Source organism: Hemiscyllium ocellatum, chromosome 11, assembly GCF_020745735.1.
Source record: "Hemiscyllium ocellatum isolate sHemOce1 chromosome 11, sHemOce1.pat.X.cur, whole genome shotgun sequence".
Taxonomy (NCBI): domain Eukaryota; kingdom Metazoa; phylum Chordata; class Chondrichthyes; order Orectolobiformes; family Hemiscylliidae; genus Hemiscyllium; species Hemiscyllium ocellatum.
The window spans coordinates 68,553,343-68,578,829 of NC_083411.1; the positions used below are offsets into that span (position 1 = coordinate 68,553,343).

At 39.2% G+C, this 25,487-nt stretch overlaps 1 protein-coding gene across 5 annotated transcripts in view; it reads left to right on the forward strand.

The window, feature by feature from the left end:
• Positions 1-25,487, forward strand: part of rps6kal (ribosomal protein S6 kinase a, like) — a 131,175-nt gene that overhangs the window by 101,592 nt on the left and 4,096 nt on the right. For all 5 annotated transcript variants that reach the window (XM_060832175.1, XM_060832176.1, XM_060832178.1 and 2 more), the window contains exons 15-18: positions 15,603-15,692; positions 17,261-17,419; positions 18,876-19,037; positions 22,220-22,296. In XM_060832175.1, coding sequence (XP_060688158.1) covers positions 15,603-15,692; positions 17,261-17,419; positions 18,876-19,037; positions 22,220-22,296 — 488 coding nt within the window. The remainder of the gene's footprint in view (positions 1-15,602; positions 15,693-17,260; positions 17,420-18,875; positions 19,038-22,219; positions 22,297-25,487) is intronic.

Consider the following 25,487-nt stretch of genomic DNA (forward strand, 5'->3'; position numbering starts at 1 on the left):
CTGGTGACCTATTCTTAATATGAAGCGTTGAAAGTTTACTGGCACATGTATTCTTTAGTTTTCTTTACCGAAACTCTGATGGTCTTTATATTTTGGATGAGGAACACATTTTTATCTTATTGCCCTAATTTTGGAATCAATCTCTCCATGTTAGCGAGTACATAGTCAACTTTAAAGATTATTATTATGATTTTCAGCAAGTGCACGCGTATTCTGCTGGATGGCTGTTCAGGACTTTGGAAATGAAAGGATAGTGCTGTACAGAATTCCTAAATTCTGTGATCATGAAGTACTTATAGTTTCCAGTCTGAATTTTCTATTAGCGTTTCTACTGTTGGCTACATTGTAAAGCCAAGCTGAATGTTCCCCTACTTTGATTCAGTGTCAGTTACAAATCATAACTGTTTATATTCTATTTTGTCAAATTATTGAAAAAAAGTGTATCAATTAGATGATTTTCTATTGCTTATTGATATGTTTCTTGTCATGTTTTCTAAACTTCATGCTTATGAAGTACTAGCAACTGTCTTCCAATTTTGTTGAGGTGCAGGGATGTTGTTTGACCTACAGAGTTGCAAATATATTACACCCTGGTCAAAAAGACTTGTGAGGATAAGCCCAGAAATTACAGCCTTAGCTAAATTTAACCTGATGTTGAGACCTTGTAGAAATGATATTTGAGAACAAAACTAACCATCATTTGAGCAAGCAACGATTAGTTAAGGAAAGACAGCACAGATTTTTTTAGGGGAAAAATCAAAATGATTTACTCAAGTTTTCTTGATAAAAACAAAGTGGATTAAAGCAATTGCTATAGTGTACGCAAACTTCCAAATGGTGTTGAGTGGAGTGCTGTAGAACTTGTTTGTTAGTCCAAGAATACAAGGTTTTTTTTAGATTAGATTAGATTACTTACAGTGTGGAAACAGGCCCTTCGGCCCAACAAGTCCACACCGACCCGCCGAAGCGCAACCCACCCATACCCCTACCCATACCCCTTACCTAACACTATGGGCAATTTAGCATGGCCAATTCACCTGACCCGCACATCTTTGGACTGTGGGAGTAAACCGGAGCACCCGGAGGAAACCCACGCAGACACGGGGAGAACGTGCAAACTCCACACAGTCAGTCGCCTGAGGTGGGAATTGAACCCAGGTCCCTGGTGCTGTGAGGCAGCAGTGCTAACCACTGTGCCACCGTGCTGCCCCCCACTGTGCCACCGTGCCGTTGTGAGTGCAAGTTTTTCAACTGGAGGTTTCCCAGAGGTTAGCATTCAAAACACAGCTTTTCTTGTTCTATATTTATGACCTAGTCTTGAGTATGCAGGATGAATAACATCTGATGCACGTTACTCGAATGAAGTTTCTGAATGTTATTATTTCAGCGTTTAAATTTTTTTCTCCACTCCAGAATCTATTTTAGTATGACAGTTGTGTGAAGATCTGGCCTTTTTTAAAGATCAGAACATCATTTTGAACAATGAATTCAAAGCTGCATTTACAAGGTTTCGGTGATTTCAGCTAAATAACCAGAATGTCAGCGAAGGACTTTTTTGCTGAGCCAGAACCTAGTTAGTGCAGGAGGGAAGGAGTTATGTTATTAGTAATTTTTAAGCAGTCAGGGCTGGGTAGAAACCTAGAGATGCTTAGATGTCAGTGAGAATAAAGCTGTAGAGGCAGGAGGCTGCAGGGTATCAAAAGTGAAGACATCTTACTGCAGTTGAAGACATGAGTTTAAGGAGCCATGTTAAGGTATAGTGAGCTAAGTTAACATATTGTCTTAAGGGTCTCAGGGAGAGACCTTAATTGAAGAAAATAGCGTCTAGAAATTTACCAACAGAAAACTGGTTACAGCAGAGCAAGAAGCTTTAGAATGGAGATGGAAGTCACTCTTTACTGAGGTTTGCATGTCTGAAAAGATGTTACTTTGATACAAGGGATGAGTCTTTCTTCCTAATATTGATTTAAAAATATCATTCAATAACATTTGAATGTGGATGTGTATTATAATATGGATGATAATTTTCTTTTATGTGATAGACTTTGAAGGTCTTTTGTTAAAAATACACTGGCATCCTTTTGTGAATGCGTTCAGTAACTGACCTCCACAGTAAACAAAAGCAAAATAAAATATCAATCTGGTTTCACTCTAGAATCTGACCTGTCCATTATTGCTGTCTATTATGATCAAAATAGCATAAAGCTAGGAAGAGTTTTGGCTTGGTATGAGAATAGTGATAGACTTTGGAAGAGCAATGGCTTTTCTTTGTTATTTCTGGAATGCAAGTGATGTTAGCAAGTACTGAGTGCACATTGGTAATTGTCCTTGAGAAGGTGGTGGTGAGCTGGATCTTGAACAGCTACATTCCATTTTGGTAGAGTATTCAGAATGATGAGCAGTTGGCCAGAATAACTGGGGAGAAACTGTTCCTCAAAACAACTAATGACAGCATAGAGAAATGCTTAATAAAGCCTGTGGTTTGGATCTGGAATGCACTGCCTGAGATGGTGGTGGGGCTAAATTGAATTGTATTTTCAAAAGAGAACGAGCTAATTATCTAAAGAAAAAAAATTTTTGTGAGGCTGCTAGTAGAGGATGCAAGAGTGGGACTATTTGAGTTGTTGTTCCTGGAATTTGGGACTAGCTCAAAGGGTCAAATGGCCTCCTGTGCAGAAGCATTCTATGTTTCAATTTTTTGACTGATTTAAATGTGTGAATATATTGGAAGAAGGATTAAGCATAATTTGTAATGGTAATTGGAATCTATATGAAAATGGATTTATCACCATGCATAAATATTTGGGTGGTTAAGAATGATTAAGAATTGAAGATATCCAGGTCCCAAATCATTCCCCGACGTGAAGGCTGGAGCTTAGAATTTAGATGGGAAGAAATTTAGATTTGGGAGGAATATGGATGCACTGGAACTTTGTTAATCCGGATTGGGCCAAGCATTGTGCATATGAAATATATTTTCTCCAATACCGTAACTCTTGAACAATAGCTTCATTTTGGCACTTATCAAATGCATTTTCAAAATTGTTGCAATTCGGGAAACAGCACAAAAACTCATTGGATATCTAATGTTTCCTTTTTATCATTACGTCCTCAAGAAATTGTCAAGCACCAAGTCAATTGTGCACCCTTTTGCCCTTACATTTAGTACAAAGCATTTCCTGATTTATCTTGGCATAACAGAACTGGCTTAATTCCTCACATTTTATTACCAATGCATTATGGCATCCTAGTATTGCAGGAGCTGAGGCTGTAATTATGGCACCATCTTCTTGATGCAGCACCATTTCTCTTGACTGAACTACTGGAATTATTTGAAAGAAAATTTAACTCCTTTTTATACTGTATTTCAGAGGCAATATTGTTAATAACTTGAGCAAATATTTTAGCATTTCAAAATATGCAAATTATAGATAATATTGCAAAGTTGTTTATGTCACATGATTTATCCACCGCAATAGCACAACATAATACATCTTTCGTAGCTGTGAGTACTTGGTGCAAAGCATCATTCAACCAAAGTGTTATTTAGTGTGATTATTTTGAATCAGATACTGGGATTTCAAGCAGCCCTTTATGTAAACTTGCATGAAACTTGTGTTCGCTGCTTCCAGTTTTTTGTCCTTCATAACTTCAGCATCAGTAAATGACTTACCTTGTATGTCCAACAACTGTGATAACTTACAATGATACCTGATTGCCCTTTGCTGTTGGCCTCCTGTAAGATGATATAGTGATGGAACAGATTTCTGATTTCTAGACCAAATGAATTTGAATTATGTAATGAAGGCTGTATGCTTTCATATTAAATTACTGAAACCATTCTACAGCAAAGCGTTCACAATGGTATTACAGAAAAATAAATTGATTGTTGCATGTCTAATGAGTTTTTGTGCTGTTTCCCGAATTGACTTTCGCCTTGATTCCATTCAGTATACTTTTTGAGGTCAGTATATGAAAGAGTAACTTTGTCTGAAACAATGGTAATAGTCTAATATCTGAGACACTGGTTATGGATTGCAGTCTTGCCCTAGGGATTTGAGCTCAAAACCTAAGCTGACGCTCCAGTAGTACTGTACACATATTCCACCAATAGAGAAACTGCTTCTGGGCTGAGGCATTGAACTGATGCACTATCTGATCCTTCAGCTGAATATAAAATACCCCATTCATTCTAGAAAAAAAGAGCAGGAGAAGTTTGCCCAGGAGTCTTGTTAGCATTTAACACTCAGCTAGCATATTGTGAAGTGGGGTCTAACTCTCGCAGATTGCCCACAGTTCTTGTTTGTGGAATTGTGCTGCGCAGAAGTTGTCAGCTATGTTTCCTGCGCCTTAACCATAACAACACTACGAAAGTTGTCAACTATTTTAGAATGTACAGGAGTCGTGCTCGTAATTGGAAATCTTTTAATATCTTATTTATGGCCTAGGGTTTTTTTTGCCTAATAACAAGCACAAAGGACTCGTGTCACTTTCTCTTTGTATTGGAAACGTAAGTTTCATTTCCACGTATAGAAGCCTTGAATTGGAAGTTTCTACCATTGACTTACTGTTAGCATGTTTACATCAGAAAAGTGTCCAAATTCAAGCTAATTTGTATTTACTCTTCACTTTTGTAATTGTAAAATCATGTACTTGCTCTGTATCAACACTTGAATTCAAATTTGGATTTGTTTGCTTTCCTCGCATAGTCCAAGCGATTCCGTGACAGCCATGTTCTCTCTTCCATCTGTCAGCTTTGGAATCATAAAGTTAGGCAACATGGAAACAGATCCTATGTTTCAACTGGTCCACGACGACCATAGTCCCAAACTAACCTAGTCCCACCTGCCTGTGTTTGGCCCATATCCCTCCAAACATTTTGTATTCATCAACTTATCCAAATGTCTTTTAAATATTGTGACTGTACCTGCATCCACTAGTTCCTCTGAAAGTTCACTCCACACACTTTGTGTTTAAAAAAATAAGTCCTTCATGTCTTTTTGAAATCTTTCTCTCATTTTAAAAAGATGCTACCGAGTCTTGAAATTCCCCAACTCGAGGGAAAAAACACCTGCCATTCACCTTATCTATATTCCTCATGACTTTATAAACCTCTACACTATCCAACTTCTTTGACTCTGCTAGATCCTTTTCTGGGCAACAGTTTTGGCTGCCTCTGAATGGTGGCTTTTTCTAGCCTTTGCTGCTTTTTCTGAACCCTGCCATTTTCAGTTAAATTTGGATCATTCCCCTAGATTTTGTTATGAGTCAAGCTCCACTTCAACCATACCCCTCTCACCCACTATGCAGTAGACTAAGTTATTGATGTCAAATCCTATATGAATATCCTGTGCATTAGGACCAATTCATCATTAGTGATGCAGCCTTCAGTTTGCAACAACTTTCGAATCAAGTCTCCATTCTGATAGGCTTTCTCATTTACTGAATGGTTACTGGCTCAGTTAATCAAACTTGCAAATAATTCATGCAGTAAACCTTCTTAGTATATTTGTCCCTTTGGGAATTGTAAATGCCACTTTGACTTTTTGTCTTTATTTCCAGGTCAGTTAGCTCTTTCTTTTTATCTGCATGCTGTTGTATATTATGCTGTTTAATATTTATATCAAAATGGAAGGAAAAAGCTGTTTTGGTGCCAACAGAAAATGCTTCAGCTAGAAATATGAGCCAACATCCAGTTTTATGCTTGGGTTCCATAGATGGCTGAGTGTAATTTCGTAGTCTTATGAACTTGACTATTATTAAATTGGTATGATTGTTACAATACTGATTAGCAAGGAGGAGGATCAAGCAGATGAGGCTCTCTTTGGAGCATTGAGGTTGATTTGGAGATGTCAGTCAGATCTTGAGTATTTAGAAATTCATCAGCCATGAATAAGTTCTTCATGAAAGAGAAAAATGCAACATCATCATGTCATTATAGTTTTTAGCCTGCTTATTTGGAACTGCAATCTACTAGCAGAAATGTTTCAACTTTGACTGTTCTGAAGAATGAGCATGGATGGGGGCAGTAATATAGATAGCTTTTACTACTTCTGTGCCATAAAATCGAAAGTCAGAGCTGAGATTTTTTTTCTATTTTGTTTTCTAGGGGAAGATTTAATTTTGCAGTGGGCTAATAAAGGGCATGTTTGAGACAATTTGATGCTGAGCCCAGATTATCTGACCTCAGACTGTCAGCTTTGTCATGGCCAGTAAGCGTTCAGTCAGGCAATGGTTCACGGAGGTTTTAAATGGGTGTACAGAGGAACCTCGATTATCCGAAGGACACGGGTGGGGATATTTCTTTTCGTTAATCGAATTCTAGATGATTGAGTGCTTGATAACATGGTTAGCCAAGCATTGGGATCTTGTGATCTTGTTCGGATTATCTGAAATTTGGTTAATTGAATGCTGGATAATTGAGGTTCCTCTGTAATTTAAGCTGCGAAATGGAGAAAATAGGTCCTCTGTACTGAGAGCAAAATAAACAAGTCACAGACAAGACTAGTCTTGAGGAAATAGTGATGGTGAAGGTGTAGGAGGAATGCAAGAAAAGTGAATAACACACATCAGGTCTCTGAAGTTGTGGAATTCAATATTGAGCACTAGAAGCTGTTAAGTACCTAAGAGGGAAGTGAGGTCATGTTCCTTGAGGTTACGTTGCGCTTCATCGGAAAGTTGCAGCAGATCCAGGCCAGAAATGTTAGCGGGTGAGCCAGATAGTTTAAACCATCTCTACTTTTTTTTCCACAGTTAGCAATCCCTTTGTGTTTTGCACTGGGCCTCCCCTCTGTTTGTCTCTGCAAAAAGTATTTAAAAAAAATTTTCCAATTCATTTCAGCTTGGAAGAAATCAAACCAGAATTGAATGAATTACTTTTATTGTCACATATACTCAGATGAGAATGATGAAAAGTTTACAGTTGTTGCAATTTACTGCCATCTTAGGTACAAAGGTATCTAGGTGTACATACTTAACATCAAATTCTTAGGAAACAAAAAAATAGCAAGTAAAGAAATAAATAGTCCATCATTATAAGTCATAGGAATGAATTAGAAAAATAAAGTAAAAAGTTCATGATATTAATCTTTCCTACCCAGTCCATGCCATCTCCTAGCCTCAATGGAGATCTTCACTGCCTTGCTGTTGCCTGTGCCCGACCCACCAAGGAGTCACCCTCCTTTAGGCACCACATCTTCATTGCTTGGGTCCACTTTGCCAATACCACTGAATCCACACTCGCCCTGCAACCAAGAGTCTCTGGCTCTGCTGCCAGGCTAGACTGCCGGCGCTGCCAGATTCAAAGCAGTAACTCTTTCTCTCTCCATGGATGCTATCGGATCTGCTGAGTTACTCTAGCATTCATGGGTCATTTCAAATTTCCAGCATCCACAGTATTTTGCTTTCATCCGTTAAGTTGGGGCTAGGATAAAATATTATATAATGTATAAATAACAAAATGAAATTTATTGGGAGAAGGAGAGGAGATAAGTTAAATTTTGTTTGCGTATAATAAATCCATGGTTAAAAATTAATGCAAATAAATCTCTTAGAGTGCAAAGAATGAAATGATGGGAGTTTTGGAAAGAGATAAAATATAGTTACTAATCTATTTCAGATTTTAAAATGACAGTTAATTGTAATGCAAAAATACTTTCAAGGCTTTCAGCATAATATATAGAATATTTCTATTTCATGTCACTATGTAATATTTTATTTGAAATAAATTTACTGCTTCCTGGTAGCATTCATGCTACAATTTAGCCATGACAAACATGGAAAATGACATTCTGGTGGTTACCTCTCAGCAGTGCACTGTGAGGTGTAATATGGAGTTTTATTCAGTATTTTCAAGGAAATAAAATAAGCCTTAAGAGATTACATATAAAATTGTTACTTTGTTCTAATCATACTTTTCCTAATTTTCCATTCATTCCCATGTATGTAGAGTTTATTGTAAGTTTCATATATGAGAATACAATATACAAGTGTGCTTAAAGTACACTCATTCAGTTTTACATTGCTATTGTTCTGTAAGTTCAATTGGAAAGTTGTAAAAGGATCTGTAAACATTGCAGAATAGTATTGTGAGGTACAATACAGGAGTACAATGGGACCTTGATCAGATGGGCTGAGGAGTGGTAGATGGAGTTTAATCTAGATAAGTGTGAGATGTTACGTTTTGGTAGGGCAATTCAGGGCATGACATATACACTTAATGGTAAGGTCCTGGGGAGTGTTGTGAAACCAACAAGACTTTGTGGTGCAAGTTCATAGTTCCTTGAAAGTAGAGTCGCAGGTAAATAGGATAGTGAAGAAGGCTATTGTTATGCTTGCCTTTATTGGTCAGAACATTGAGTATGGGACTTGGCAGGTGATATGGCTGTGCAGGGCATTGGTTAGGCTACTTTTGGAATACTGCATTCAGTTCTGGTCTTCGTGCTAAAGGAATGATGTTGTGAAACTTGAAAGAGTTTAGAAAAAGGTTTACAAGGATGTTGCCAGGGTTGGAGAGCTTGAGCTATATGGCGAGACTGAATAGGCTGGGTCTATTTTCCCTGGAGCGTTAGAGGCTGAGGTGTGATTTTACGGATGTTTATAAAATCATGAGGTGCATGGATAGGGTGAATAGTCAAGGTCTTTTCTCCCGGGTAGGGGAGTCCAGCACTAGAGGGCATGGGTTTAAGATGAAAGGGGAAAGACTTAAAAGGGATGTAAGGGCGGAAGGTGGTGTGTGTATGGAATGAATTGCAAGAGTAGGTAGTGGAGGCCGGTACAATGACCACATTTAAACAGTATCTGAACAGTATATGAATAGGAAGGGTTTAAAGGGATAGGAACTAAATGCTGGCAAATGGGACTAGATTAATCTAGAATAGTAAGGCGTTTGGTATGTTTTCCTTTATTGGTCAGAGTATTGAGTACAGGAGTTGGGAGATCATGTTGTGGCTGTACAGGACATTGGTTAGGCCACTGTTGGAATATTACATGCAATTCTGGTCTCCTTCCTATTGGAAAGGTGTTGTGAAACTTGAAAGAGTTCAGAAAAGATTTACAAGGATGTTGCCAGGGTTGGAGGATTTGAGCTATAGGGAGAGGCTGAACAGGCTGGAGCTGTTTTCCCTGCAGTGTCGGAGGCTAAGGGGTGACCTTATAAAGGCTTACAAAATTATGAGGGGCATGGATAGGATAAATAGACAAAGTCTTTTCCCTGGGGTCGGGGTGTCCAGAGCTAGAGGGCATAGATTTAGGGTGAGGGGGGAAAGATATAAAAGAGACCTAAGGGGCAACTTTTTCACACAGAGGGTGATACGTGTGTGGAATGAGCTGCCAGAGGAAGTGGTGGAGGCTGGTACAAATGCAACATTTTTAGAGGCATTTGGATGGGTATATGAATAGGAAGGGTTTGGAGGGATATGGGCCGGGTGCTGGCAGGTGGGACTAGATTGGGTTGTGATATCTGGTTGGCGTGGACAGGTTGGACTGAAGGGTCTGTTTCCATGCTGTACATCTCTATGACTTGATGACTCTATAATATCTTGTCAGCATGGAGGTGTCGGATGAAAAGGTCTGTTTCAGTGCTGAACTTCTCTATGACAGTAAGAGTATCCCAGGACATTGTGGGAACCTAGGGGAGAAATTGTGGGGCCCCTAGCAGAGACATTTGTATTATCTACAGCCACGGGTGAGGTGCTGGAAGTCTGGAGGGTGGCTAATGTGCCTTTGTTTAAGAAAGGCTACAAGGAGAAGCCTGCGAACTATAGAACAGTGCGTCAGATGTCAATGGTGGTTTAGTTGTTGGAGGAGATTCTAAGAGATAGGAATTACATACACTTGGAGAGGCAAGGACTGATTAGGAATAGTCAGCATGGCTTTGTGTGTGGGAACTTGGGACTCTCAAAATGGATTGTGTTTTTTGAGGACGTGACTAGGAAGATAGCTGAGAGCAGAACGGTAGGCATTGTCTACATGGACTTTAGTAAAGCCTTTGACAAAGTTCCATGTGGTAGACTGGGTAGTAAAGTTAGACCATATGGGATTCAGGGATAGCTTGCTAATTGGATACAAAATTGGCTTGATGGTAGGAAACAGAGGGTAATGTAGACGGTTGTTTTTTGGACTGAAGATCTGTGACCAGCGGCATTCTGCAGAGATCTGTGCTGGGTCCGTTGTTGTTTGTCATTTATATGAACAATTTGAATGAGAATATCGGAAGCATGGTTAGTAAATTTGCAGATAACCCTAAACTTAGTAGACAGTGAAGAATGCTATCTAAGAGTGTAACAAGATCTTGGTCAGGTGGGCCAATGGGCCGAGGAGTGGCAGATGTAGTTGAATTTAGATAAGTGCAAGGAGTTGCATTTTGGTAAGATAAAGAAGGGCAGGACTTAGACAGTTAATGCTAGGGCCCTGAGGAGCATGAAAGAAAAGAAAAATCTCGGCATTTAGTTACATAGAGTCATGATTAGAATAGTGCTAGAAAAGCACAGAAGGTCAGGCAGCATTCAAGGAGCAGGAAAATCGATGTTTTGGCCAAAAGCCTTTCAGGAATTCGTCACCCTCCATGGTAACATCTTCAGTGGGCCTCAGGCGAAGCAATGTACATGATTCCTGCTTTCTATTTATATGTTTGGGTTTCTTTGGGGTAATGATATCATTTCCTGTGGTGATGTCATCTCCTGTTCTTTTTCTCAGGGGGTGGTTGGTGGGGTCTAACTCGATGTATTTGTTGATAGAGTTGGAATGCCATGCTTCTAGGAGTTCTCGTGCATGTCACTGTTTGGTTTGTCCTAGGATGGATGCGTTGTCCCAGTCAAAGTGGTGTCCTTCTTTATATGTGTGTAAGCATGCTAGTGAGAGAGGATCATGTCGTTTTGTGGCTCGTTGATGTTCATGTATCCTGGATGCTAGTTTTCTGCCTGTTGTCCAATGTCGTGTTTGTTACTTATATAGATAAGTTGCAGAGCTGGGCGGAAATGTGGCAAATGGAATTCAATGTAGCTAAGTGCGAAGTCGTTCACTTTGGTAGGAATAACAAGATGATGGATTACTGGGCTAATGGTAGGCTACTTGGTAGTGTGGATGAGCAGAGGGATCTTGGTGTCCATGTACACAGATCTCTGAAAGTTGCCACCCAGGTAAATAGTGCTGTGAGGAAGGCATATGGTGTACTGGGCTTTATTGGCAGAGGAATTGAGTTCCGGAGTCCTGAGGTCATGTTGTAGTTGTATAAGACTCTGGTGCGGCCTCATCTGGAGTATTGTGTGCAGTTTTGGTCGCCATACTATAGGAAGGATGTGGAAGCTTTAGAACAAGTGCAGAGGAGGTTTACCAGGATGTTGCCTGGAATGGTAGGAAAATCTTATGAGGAAAGGCTGAGGCACTTGGGGCTGTTCTCATTGGAGAAGAGAAGGTTTAGGGGAGATCTGATAGAAGTGTATAAGATGATTAGGGGTTTAGATAGGGTAGATACTAAGAACCTTTTACCGCTAATGGAGTCAGGTGTTACTAGGGGACATAGCTTTAAATTAAGGGGTGGTAGGTATAGGACAGATGTTAGGGGTAGATTCTTCACACAGCGGGTTGTGAGTTCATGGAATGCCCTGCCCGTATCAGTGGTGAACTCTCCTTCTTTATGGTCATTTAAGCGGGCATTGGATAGGCATTTGGAAGTTATTGGGCTAGTATAGGTTAGGTAGGATTCGGTCGGCGCAACATCGAGGGCCGAAGGGCCTGTACTGCGCTGTATCCTTCTATGTTCTATGTTCTATGTTCTTGCAAGGTATTTTGTAAATGACATTAGTTTTGCTTTGTTGTCTGTATAGGGTATTTCAAGTTCATTAGCTGCTGTTTTAGTGTGTTGGTGGGTTTGTGGACCACCATGATGCCAAGGGGTCCGAGTAGTCTGGCAGTCATTTCTGAGATGCCTTTGATGTAGGGGAGAATGGTTAGGGTTTCTGAACATGTTTTGTCTGCTTGTTTGGGTTTGTTGCTGAGAAATCGGCAGACTGTGTTCATTGGGTACCCATTCTTTTTGAATACACGGTACAGGTGATTTTCCTTTGCTGTGCGTAGTTCCTCTGTGCTACAGTGTGTGTTGACTCGTTGAAATAATGTTCTGATGCAGCTTCATTTGTGGATGTTGGGGTGATTGCTTCTGTAGTTTAATAGGCTGGTTAGCAAGGTCATGTGACCAGCGGAGTGCCACAAAAATTGGTGCTAGGTCCACTACTTTTCATCATTTATATAAATGATTTGGATGTGAGCATAAGAGATATTGTTAGTAAGTTTGCAGATGACACCAGTTTTGGAGTTGTTGTGGACAGTGAAGAAGGTTACCTCGGATTACCACGGGATTTTGGACAGATGGACCAGTGGACTGAGGAGTGGCAGATGAAGTTTATTTTAGATAAATGCGTGGTGCTGCATTTTGGGAAAGCAAATCTTAACAGGACTTGTATAAGGTTCTAGGGAATGTTGCTGAACAAAGAGACCTTGGAATGGAGATTCATAGCTCCTTGAAAGTGGAGTCGCAGGTAGATAGGATAGTGAAGAAGGTGCCTGGTATGCTTTCCTTTATTGGTTAGACTACTGAGAGGTCATGTTGCAGCGTACAGGACATTAGTTAGGTCACTGTTTGAATATTGCGTGCAATTCTGGTCTCTTTCCTATCGGAAGGATGTTAAGAAAGGGTTCAGAAAAGATTTAAAAGGACGTTGCCAGGGTTGGAGGATTTGAGCTATAGGGAGAGGTTGAATGGGCTGGGGCTATTTTTCCAGAGCATCGGAGGCTGAGGGGTGACCTTATAGAGGTTTAAATCATGAACGGCATGGATGGGATAAGTAGACAAGGTATTTTCCCTGGGGTTGGGGAGTCCAGAACTAGGGGCATAGGTTTAAGGTGAGAGGGGAAAGATAGAAACAGGACCTTTTCACGCAGACGGTGGTATGTGTATGGAATGAGCTGCCAGAGGAAGTGGTGGTGGCTAGTACAATTGCAACATTTAAAAGGCATCTGGATGGGTATATGAATAGGAAGGGTTTGGAGGGATATGGGTCGGGTGCTGGCAGGTGTGACTAGATTGGGTTAGGATGTCTGGTTGACATGGACTCGTTGGACTGAAGGATCTGTTTCCATGCTGTACATCTCTATGACTCTAAGTACCTTCTTTAAGGAGGAAAGCAAGGTTGAGTGACAGAGAGGTGTAGTCAGGGAATTCCATAGTTTAACACGCAGGCAGCCAAAGGCACAGTGTTTCACAAGAAACCGGAGTTAAAGGAATACAGACATCTCATTGGGTTACGAAGATGACAGAAAAAGCAAGGAATGAATCCATTGATCCAAGCCTTTTTGATTATTTTAAATTTTTTCTTACCTGGACCACTAAGTTTCTACGACGTCCAATGTTTCTAGCTTTTCACATAGATTGTCCTCTATCCCTTTTTGATTAGAAGTGGATGACTTCACTTTGCTCACATTGAAATCTATTTTGTGCATTTTTCCCAGTCACTTCATGTATTAATATTTCATGTATTAATATTAATAGTGCTTCCATTTGCACTGCTTGCAATAACACCAGTTTTATGGCAACAGCAAGCTTGGATGTATTCTAACCCATTGTACAAATCATTATGATCCAGCTAGATTCACATACATTGAGTGGCTGCTGACAATTCTCACATGCTGTTTTGCGCTACTCCAACACATTTCTTTTAACCAGGTCAATAATTTGCCCTTCATTTCATGAACTTTTCTAAGATTGTATTTCAGACTACAGCAATGTTCACATATTTTTATTGAGACTGAAGACTGAAACCCACCTGCTCTTGGGGATTTGTTAACTTTTTGTGCCATTGTTTTCTTCATGACTGTTACTTTGTTGATCCTAATTTTGATGAATCTATGCCCTAGCTTCCTTCAGATGTCTGGTAGTCTGTCGTCTTCCTTTAGTGCAAATATTGATGTTGTAACCCTAAAATATGTTATTAACCCAAACCCTGTCACATGTTTGCCATTAAGTGTTACTGTTTTCCAAGCATGCACATTACTTTTCACAGCCCTCTTTGGGTTGAGTGTTGTAGCTGTTGCAAATTTTTTATGCTTGCTGTAGCTTGAAGTTGTAGTTTTGTCCTTTGTTTTGCATTTTCATATGCTGCTTAATGTGAAGGAGAAAAGGGGGATGATTGGTTTTTGTGATCATTGAAATTTGGCATTCTTGCATTTGTCCTGATGACACGATAAAAGCTTTGGCAGCTTCTTTTTCTTTGCAGCAATATTCAAATTAAAGGCCACCAAGTGACTGTTAATGTTATGGCCACTTAGATAAATGTTCACAAATCATTGGGTTGAGAAAGTGTAAATCTAGCTTATTACTCATTACCATGTCTAACATGAGTGCTCCACTGTGCATTCCAGAACATATAGCCTAAGAAATTCACTACTTTTCAGTAAGTGAAGCTCTGCTTATCGCAATCTGTGCATATAAATATCCCTTACTAAAACCAATCTACTTTTGTTCCAAGGTTGTGTAAGCCTTAATCACTAAGACTTCTCTCTGTTTTCTCAATCATTCTATACTTTGTAACTTGATATACTTACCTCAGTTCTGAATATCTTGCAGCCATAACCCACAGTAATGGTTTTTTTCTGTATAATGCCCTATATTCCATGCCTTTGCATTACACAATTTGACCTGTCTTCATGCTCCATTGTTTTGCTTGTGCGTTTCTTATTCTCTGTCCTGATATAATGGTTTTACATGATTTGTTTAGTTTTTCTTTAACTTATCATAACTTTTACAGTTATTTTGTTCTCTTCCCTTTTCATTTGTTTTTAAACCTACTTTTATTACCTCTGCAGTTGAGCTCCTCCTCTATCTCCATCTCAATAATTCAAAGCTCTTGTAACTGTCCAGTTTATTCTTCACAAAGGGGCCTGTTCCAAACGTAGTCCAGTTGGATTTCAGCTCCAAGGTACAATTTTGTCCATCCTTATGACTGGTTCCAACCCCATGATATTTGCACTCTCTTTCTCATATCACTACTTCAGCCATGTGAGAGGACCTCCTGACAGAACCGGAAAGACTGAGTGCATAAATGATGTTTCTCCTAGTGTCTTGGGGTTTTAGAATGAGCAGTCGTGATCTTAGGCTCCATGGTTGGCCATTTAGGACTGAAATGGGGGGTCTCAGGTTAGTGAAACTAGAATTCCCTGCAATGCCCGGCTTTAGAGACAAAGCCATTGAATATATTCAAAATTAAATAGATTTCTCGAATGAAATGGGGAGTGAGTGGGAATATGCTGTGAAGAGAGAAAATCAGTCATGATTATATTGAATGGTCAAGCAGGTTTGATTTTTTTTCTATATCATGTCTCCTTTGGCTCAGTTTTTATTTCTTTTTAGCCTCTTTTTAAATGTATGTTACATATGTAGATAATTTTACGGCTGGTGTTGCAATTGTTTAAAGCAAATGCATGAGCCAGTGAATATACAAGATTGCTTGAATAACTGAGACTGTTTACAGTGATTGGGTTTGGTTTTGTGATGAATGAATTCTTGAGCTTGTTTTTGTTAATTCAATTCAATTTTTTAAAATTTACAGATAATTGATAAGAGCAAACGAGACCCTTCAGAGGAGATTGAAATATTAATGCGCTATGGACAGCATCCAAACATTATTACTTTGAAAGATGTAAGCTTGTTATTTAATTTTAGTTGCTTTTATAATTTCCAAACATTTTCCAGGCTAATTCTGCAGACCACCCAGTGAAAAATGTTTGTTACATTCCTTATGTCTCCTCCCCCTAAACTTTCTGAACTTTTTCTCTGAGTCGTACACTGTCTTCAATATATGCTGTGGATCACAAATCTGGAACTCCTCTACCTACTTAACACCATCGTGAGCAACTTCAGCATAAGAGATTCAAGGAGAAGACTCACCATCTAGCCATGACAAATCAAGTTGGGCAATACATTCTGATGTTTCCAATGAAGAGCCTGATGATGCCGTCTGGTCCAGTCCATGAACTGGGTGTATGAACCTGAGTGCAGAGTGTCTTTGCTACAGCTTTACAATGTTTTAATAAAGCAATGAATTGCAGGTCATGGAGATCTGAAACAAGAACAGAAATTGATCACAAAGCTCAACAGGTCTGGTAGCATTTATGGGAACAAAGCAAAATTATCGTTCTGATGAAGAGTCACTGGGCTTAGCATATTAACTCTGCTTTCTTCCCACCGATGCTTCACAGTGTTAGTTGACAGTGCAGCGTTGATGTGTCGAAGGCTTCTGTAAGTGGATCAGAGATGAGCCATGAGGGCTGTTAAAGGCTGGCACATGTTGGATATGACTGGTGATCATGGAGCCCTACGTTGGTGTCTGGTGTCCATTTGGAGCAAGCAGTAAGAAAGCTGAACTTTACTGAAGCAAGTGGCCATCAACAAGATGTTTAAAATGCACTAGTCCCTTAATTGTCAACTCACTGCCTCCTGACAACACACTTGTGAAAAGCATAAAAGATAAATACAAGTTACTCACAGCATCACAGTCATCGGACTTCTTGTCTGGTTGGCCCTATGGGGCTAAAGGGATCAAAGAATATGGGGATAAGCAGGAACCCACTACTGAGAAAGATGATCAGCGATGATCAGCTATGACCAGAACGAATGACAGAGCAGATTCAGGGCCCAATGGCTTAATCCCACTCCTGTTTCTTATGTTCTATGCCACACATCCTCAGACCCCTGTAAGATTCTACTCATTGTTTTTTAATCATAGAAGGTTTGAAAACTCAATTTAAGATGAAAGACAAATACCATAGGCAATATGTGGAGTATCTTTTGCTTGTGCAGCATGTTTAAAATCTAGAAAGCATTGCTTGAAATGGTGATGCAGCTAGATTGGGGATGGGTGTATGTGGCCTTTTGGACTCTGTTTATGAAGGGTAAAGTCTATGCTTATGATTTCATACCTTTGTGTGTATAACTGCATTATTGTATTGTTCGTGTGCAAATTAATTTTGGCTGTGAGTGTATGAGATTTTAAAAAATGTCTACCTAGTTTCTCCCAAAAGGGCCTGTTAACAGACTAAGTCCGTTACCCTGTAGCATATGAGCTTTAATTACCCAGATGTTTTTCTATTTTATGCCCAAATAAATGCTTTCAGTGGAATTAAATACTTGTCATATTTAAGGTTTATTTAGGAACAAGTTAGGAGCTGTTTGTAGCACAATTCAGTATTGACTGTTTTGCATGCACAGGTATATGATGATGGGCGATATGTTTACCTTGTCACTGAACTGTTGAAAGGGGGTGAGCTGCTTGATAGGCTCCTTCGGCAGAAGTACTTTTCTGAACGAGAAGCCAGTGCTGTGCTATTCACAATAACAAAGACAGTGGAATATCTTCACTGCCAAGGGGTGAGTGTTTACATTTGCGGCAGATTATTATTTATCAGTACCTCAGCCAACAAGTGTGGCATAATTCCATTCAAAGTTTTTATTTCATTTAAAATATGCAAATGTTAAATGTCGAAAAAAATACATTTGCATTCTGTCTTGACCTTTCTTTTCAAATTCTGAACCCTAGTTCTAGATCCTCCCACAAGAGGAAACAACTTTCTGCATTCACCCATCAACGTCCCTTAGGACCTGTGCATTTCAATTAAGCTGTTTTTGACTCTTCCAACTCGAGGTTACAATCCTAGTCTTTCCTTATAAGGTAATCCACTCAATCCCCTCTCAATAAAACAAAACATTCTATCGACTTTTCTGATTACTTACTGTACCTACATACTAACCTTCTGTAATTTATACACAAGGACACCCAAGTCTCTCTGCATCTCCAAGCTCTGCTACCTCTTACCATTTAGATAATGTGCTTCTTTCTGCCAAAATGGACATGTCTCACTTTCCCAGAATACACTCCATTTGCCAAATCTTTGCTGCTCACTTAACCTATCTATATCCTTTTGTCCTCTTCACAAATTATTTTGATAACTGTCTTTGTGTCATCAGCAAATTTACCTACTATGCCTCTGGTCCCTTCATCCAAATCATTATATAACTTGTAAAGAGTTGAGACCCACTGTTAATTCCTGTGGCACACCACTTGTGCCATCCTGTCAGTGAATAAAATACATTTATTCCTCTTCCCTGCTTGTGAGCTAGCCAACCTTCTTCTGATGCCAAAATGTTACACCCAGCACCCATAAGCTTTGATTTTCTACAATAACCTTTGATTTGGCACATTATCAAATACGTCTGGAAATCAAAGTACTGTACGCCCACTGGTTTATCCACAGCACAAGTTGTTTCTTCAAAGAACTCCGTTAAATCAGTTAAACATGCTTTGCTGTGATATAACTGTGCTTAAAAAAAAATAAATCCATGTGGCGACCAGTTGGGCTTAAAAGAGGAGAACGGATTCACTCTCCTCAATTGGCCATTGTATTATCTTTCTTATCAAGTAAGCTGAGTTTGGATGGTATATCAGTATCGTTCTGACAAGAGTGTTAGGTTGGATTGTATGTGTGTTAGTTTTATGTTAGAACATTTTCACTAATGTGAATTTAGTTAATTCACATTTTCATTTTCAGCAAATTTATGGGTTTTTTTCCTGCCGAAGAGGTTTTAATGGTGAAATATATTTGCTGGTGTTCCTTTTTTAAAACCACATTCATGCACAGACTTGATTTGTATTTATTGCAGGCTGACATTTTTGTATTTCCTGTTCACACTGCAGAATTTTACCAACAGGGATCACAACTTAATTAAACTTGCTGCAACTTTTGATAATGTTCGAGTGCTATAAACAATTTTGCAATGTTCTGGATGAATTGTGAGAATAATCTTCTGGTTTACTTTTTATATATAGGTTGTACATAGAGATTTAAAACCAAGTAATATTTTGTATATGGATGAATCTGGCGATCCTGAATCTATCCGGATATGTGATTTTGGCTTTGCAAAACAGCTGCGTGGTGAGAATGGCCTGCTTATGACCCCATGCTACACAGCCAACTTCGTGGCTCCTGAGGTGTGCCAACATCCCTACCTACTTGTTGCACTTTACTGAAGTAAAAGACTTTGTCAGTCATTAAAAGCAGTCAGTGCCCTCGCTGAAAATCTGGGACAAGTTTGTAAAATACAAATCTGTTGTCATTAAAGATTTGGAGGTGCCAGTGTTGGACTGGGGTGTACAAAGTTAAAAATCACACAACACCAGGTGATAGTCCAACAGGTTTATTTGGAAGCACGGGTTTTTGGAGCACTGCTCCCTCATTAGGTGGTTGTCCACCTGTGGACCATCACCATCGGACGGACAATCACCTGATAAAGGAGCAGCACTCTGAGAGCAAGAGCTTCCAAGTAAACCTGTTGAACCATTACCTGGTGTTGTGATTTTTAATGTCATTAAACTTCTTTGAATATTGTCATGGGATTGTCTGAAGTGTCAAACAGAGTGCTGGCTAAAGGGCTCATCAGAAACACACTACTTCAGCACTCACTGAAGTGAAGTACGGCCAACATTATATATTCATAATTCATTGGTTTAACTTCATTGTAGGCTTGAAAACTCAGTCATCCCAATCAGACTGACAAGAACGAATGTTTTTAAATTGTTATGATCTCAACAGATGGTATTGTTATAAAGTTGAAGGTGTATATACCTTTAAATGAGAGAGAATGCTTTTCTGAACTGAGAAATTACAAGCACCTGTGTATATGACTAGATGGCAGTCCCATACTTTATTGGAAAATGGAAAATATGTAACGTGTGGCTGTGAAATGGACACCTGAGTTTTGGTTGTTGTTTTGACAACAATTTGAATTTATCCAATCAGTTTAAACTATGCCCCAGGTTACTAAAACCCAATTGAGTTTGAATTTATCGTTTTGCTAACATCAAACCAATGAGATCCAATATTGGGGGTGTATAAGAATGTGCACATTTTGAAAATTGGTCAGAGAGCAATTGCCATGGAGAGTGAAACTGCTGGTGAGATCACTGCCCATCTAACATCATGCTCTTAAAGAAATGAGAAAAAAACCCCTCTGTATCATGTAAAGTGAAAAGAAAGAAGACAATCCAGGGAAATCGGCAGTAGGAAAACTGAAGACGCTGGGAAGACAAAGATGGTGTAGTTATGAGATTAAGTTAATTTTAATAAGTGTCTTATTGGAACAGCATATTTTTAATAGAATTAGGGTCAGATAGTAACTAATTAAGATAAAGCAGGGCTTGGATTTGTGAATAGTTTTCCTTTTGGTTTAATGTTCACTATTGGAGTCAAAAAGTGGTGCTGGAAAAGCACAGCTGGTCAGGCAGTATCTGTGGAGCAGGAGAGTCGACATTTCAAGCAGGAATGAAGACCAGCTTATGCTCAAAATGCCAATTCTCCTGCTCCTCGGATGCTGCCTGACTGGCTGTGCCTTTTTAGCACTACACTTTTAGACTCTGAACTCCAGCACCTACAGTCCTCACTTTCTCCTGTTCGCTATTAGAGTTAGAAAAGTATTTTGATTTTTTTTCTTTAAATAGTGGAATAGTTCTCTATCACTTGCATCTTAACAGATTATGAGGCAAGGTGAGCTTTTCTGGGTGTTTTGGTTTAATAAACGTAGGAGTTTGACTACTGCAATGTAACATTACTAATTGACCTGGGTTCAATTCCAGCTTTGGGTGACTATTTTGCACATTCTCCCCATGTCTCTGTGTGTGTGCTCCGGTTTCCTCCCACAGTCTAAAGGTGTGCAGGTCAGGTGAATTGGCTGTGCTAAATTGCTCGTGGTGTGAGGTGCATTAGTCACGGATAAATATAGGTAGGGGAATGTGTCTGGATGGGTTACTCTTCAGAGGGTCAGTGTGGACTTGTGGGCGAAATGGCCTGTTTCCATGCTGTAGGGAATCAAATCTAATTCTTTATTAGATTTAAGCCCTCTTATGGCATTCCTACCACAGGAGACGCGGGTTGAAGTCCTAAGTGTTCCAGACGTGTGTAATTACACCTCTGAACAGGTTGATTAGAAAAATAGGTTAAATGAAAAGTAGAATGCAACCTGGCTTGATCACGTTTTTTTAAAAAACATGGAGATGTATTCACTAGAAGCTACAGATTTTCTTCAGCAACTGAACAGAAGTACAAAATAATTTATATAAGAGCTATCCAGGTTGATCTCAAAGCATACAGCAAAACAATGTTTCACCTATTCCCTGACCTTGTGCATTACAGATTCTCAACTACAGAGCAATTACACCATATATCTCAAATCTTCAAGATTCTATTTAACTGACTACTGACAATTATGAAGTGCTTTCCAAATCTGCCGTTGTGAAGTCTTCACAAATCTGAAAATATAAATTTTGTCAGTGTTAGCAGTTTACAGGTTGCTAGCCAGGACTCCTGGCTTGAAAGTTTCTCAAATGAAACCCTTCTGCTGAGGTGACCAGTTCCCTGAACTGCACTGAGGAGAGAAATTAACCAGATTTCTAAACCAAGCACTTGTGTCTTCTGAACTGTACAGAAAAACTTGCTTCTGAACTGAATTGTTTTAAAACTTGCTCATCCTAGATTCTTTTGAACTGAAAACAAAGCTTATAGCCCATCATATTTACTTGCTGTCAATACAAAAATATAAAACTCTCCATTAATAACCCAGGAGTTTGCTGTCACCTGTGCTCTGATGCACACTGGATTATTTCACAGTTCCTGAAGTGCTCTCTGACCCTTGTCTTCTTTTGAACAAAACACTTCCCCAAAGCAACCAATAACCATATGTCGTTATTTTGAAATCTAAGTTTCAAAAATAATACATTTATATGTTATATCCCTTTCATCACAAGGCTAGATCCTTCCTCAGAGTGGAATGGTACCTTGGATGATCAGTATATTTTTTTAAAAAAGCAGAATTAAAAAGACATGTCATGATTATGCCCAGGAATAGAATAATCTGTGAAATGCTTAATGGAATACAGGAGGTTAAGTGGCAGAAATAATAGTCACCAGAGACCGTAGGAGATATAACAAGATATTGGAAGATATAAGCAATTTTGATAAATCTTCTGTTGATTTGAAAGCAAAATAGTGACACCAGAAGGTGAAGACTTTCTCAAATAAATTACCATGTAAGGAATTGGACAGAAATGCTTATGTAATGAGGGCATTTTTTTCTTGTGACTGAAGTTCATTGAAAGTGCGTGTTTTGGTTGCTTTTCAGGTTCTAATGCGTCAGGGTTATGATGCTGCATGTGACATTTGGAGCTTAGGAGTGCTCCTATATACAATGTTAGCTGGGTGAGTACAATCAAACATGTCAGTGTCTGATCTATATTGCACCCATTGGCCTTTGCTTGTGGGATAATTATATCAAAGTATTGTTATCAGATCTGTATTTTTACTGTAGCATATGAACTGACATCTTTAAAAACTTGCAGAAATAATCTGAAAAGTGGGCTAACCTGTGCTATTTTTTAATTGTTAGTGAAACTGTACCTGCATTCCATTGTCATTGTTAATGAGTGACAGCATTGGACAGAGTAACTCGTTCACAAATTGCAAAGTCTCTTAATTAATGGTTAAAAGCCACAGCTTTCAAAAACTGATAAGGGAAAAAAAACTGATTTTCATTTGGCTTTAGGTATTTTTCATTGCACAGAGAAAGAGAGAGACACCACTCCCTTTCTGGAAGTCTGAAAACATCTGTCATATCATTCACACACACAAGTTGCTCAGTTAACAAGGAGCCAATTAAATACTTGTTGGAATGTAGAAGGCCTTTGAAACTGACAAATTCGCAGAGGAGTTAGCTGCCTTTTGCCAGCCAGATCTCTCACTCACTGGTGCTAGCCCATCTGCAACTGAATTTCCCCCACTGCTTGAACAAGTAAAAGGGATCATCTCAGTGAACTCTTTAGACAGGTACGTTGGACTGTCTGCCCAGGTTTTTCCTCCACCATAACTCCAGTTTTTTTGTCCATCTGCATACAGGCGGCACGGTGGCACAGTGGTTAGCACTGCTGCCTCAAGCGCCAGAGACACGGGTTCAATTCCCGCCTCAGGCGATCTCTGTGTGGAGTTTGCACATTCTCCCATGACTGCGTGGGTTTCCTCCGGGTGCTCAGGTTTCTTCCCACAATCCAAAGAAAATGTGCATGCGACATTGCCCGTAGGTGAAGAGGTAAATGTAGGGGAATGGGTCTGGGTGGGTTGCGCTTCGGTGGGTCAGTGTCGACTTGTTGGGCCGAAGGGCCTGTTTCCACACTGTAAGTAATCTAATCTGTCTGTAGGGTAGGTTTTCTAAAGTGTTTTAGTTAAAGATGACTGAAAGAGTTTTTATAAAGAGTTTTAACTAGTGGAGTTCTGTGTTGGCAGTTTGTATTTATAATAAATAGTAATGCTTGTTAAGTACAGAAATCTGGTCCATCATTATGTTAACTTGGATCTTAAAAAGTCAGGTGAATTGAGGCAACATGCGTACTGTGATAAAAGCTTTAAGTTTACTGATTTCAGAAAAAACGGGGTTTGATATCCAGTGTACTATTCCAGTGAGGCATGACAATTCCTGTACACAGGAAGTTGTAGATTGTGACCAAGTTGGATGATAATTAGTGATATTCCCCATGCTGTGGCCAATTCTAGATTTCTCAATGCTGAAGTAAATTTCATCATTGTCTGTCATTGCAACCATTGCACTTGCTAACTGCATTCTCCCTTCTTACTGTATGTGAAATGCCTGCTCATAAACCTAATGTTATTCAGGGACCATGACCCCCCTTGGTTTTTCAATCTTTGTTAATCTGTAAAACTGCCCATGTTACATAAAACCAAAACTGTGGAAGAATGGAATTAATAAAATTTGATGATATTGCAGCTTCTATACTAATTAGATTTCTAAGCATTTTGCCTAACTTTTGATTTTATATGATTTATTATTGTCACATGTACCGAGATACTGTGAAAGGTATTGTTTTGCATGCTAAGCAGACAAATCATACCTTGCATAAGTATGTCAGGGTGACAGAATAGATTGCAGAATATAGAGGAACAGCTACAGAAAGGATGTAGAGAAAGACTATCTCTCATATATGAGAGATCTGTTCATAATTCTGATAACAGCAGGGAAGAAGCTGTTGTTAAATCTTTTGGTATGTGTTTTCAAACTTCTGTATCTTCTGCCTGATGGAAGAGGGTGGAAGAAAGTGTAGCCAAGGTGGAAAGGATCTTCAATTCTGTTGGCTGCCTTTCAGAGGCAGTGCGAAGTATAGATACGCTCAGTAGAAGGAAGGCTGATTTTCATGATGGATTGGGCTGGGTTCACAAAGTCGTGAGCAGAACGGATACCATCTGGATAGGATGCTTTCTATGGTGCACATAGAAAAATTGGTAAGAGTCATCGTGCAAATGCCGAAGTTTCTTAGCTTTCTGAGGAAGTAGAGGTGTTGATGCGCTTTCTTGGATGTAGTGTTGATGTGGACAGACAGGGGTAGATTGTTGGTGATACATACTCCGAGCTGTCAACCCCACCACCACCTCAGCAACATTGATACAAACGAGTGTGTCCTCCACTCTGCTTTCTGAGGTCAATGACCATATCTTTCATTTTGATGACACTGAGGCAGAGATTGTTGTCTTTACACCGTGCCAGTAAGATGTCTATCTTTTGCTGAACTCTGTCTCATCATTGTTTGGGATCCAACCAACTATGGTAGTATAATCAGCAAATTTATGTAGAAATTTGGAAAGAAAATAGAGAGGTTCGTGTAGGGACTGAATAATTTAAACTGAATGTCACATTAATGAGCTTTCTAATGTGTAAAATGTGAACAAAATCCAAGTCAACATGCACAAGATTTTGGGAGTTTGAATCTTGAAGGATATTTGAGCATGCTCTGATCCAACCCAAGCTACGCCTCTTTCCCCACCACCCCTCATTCACTACGCACTGATGATTTTCTTACTTTCTGTAAAGTTGTTGGTGTCTTATGAACAACTATTATGCAGTGTTATTTTTCCAAATGTTGTGTTTTTGTCATAGCTTTTACATCCTTGGTTGATTTTTAATCATTGCTTTCAGAAGACCTTGTTACTTCAGTAAATTATCCACTCTTATTCTCTTTGAAAATGAATTGATCTGGTCAGTGCATTGTGTGGCTCAGCAGGTAATCTTGCAGAGATGTGTGTGAATAAGTAGATTAGGAATTATCGTTACCAGTATTAATGAAAAAGTTGATTATTTGCTTGCAACATGTTTCTGGATCTTCTATTTCAGTGTGACTTTAGCACGATTTGTTTATTTTATATTGCTTAACATCTTAACTACGATAATAAAAGTATGCTGTTTAACGGCATTGTGTTTATTTGTCAATATTATGGCATAATTTCTGATCCAATTGTATCTGTTGTCAGTGTTCCATCAAACCATTTAATAAATTCAGATTTCACATCTCCTTAAACATAATTATGAACACTTAGAGCCATTCAGTACT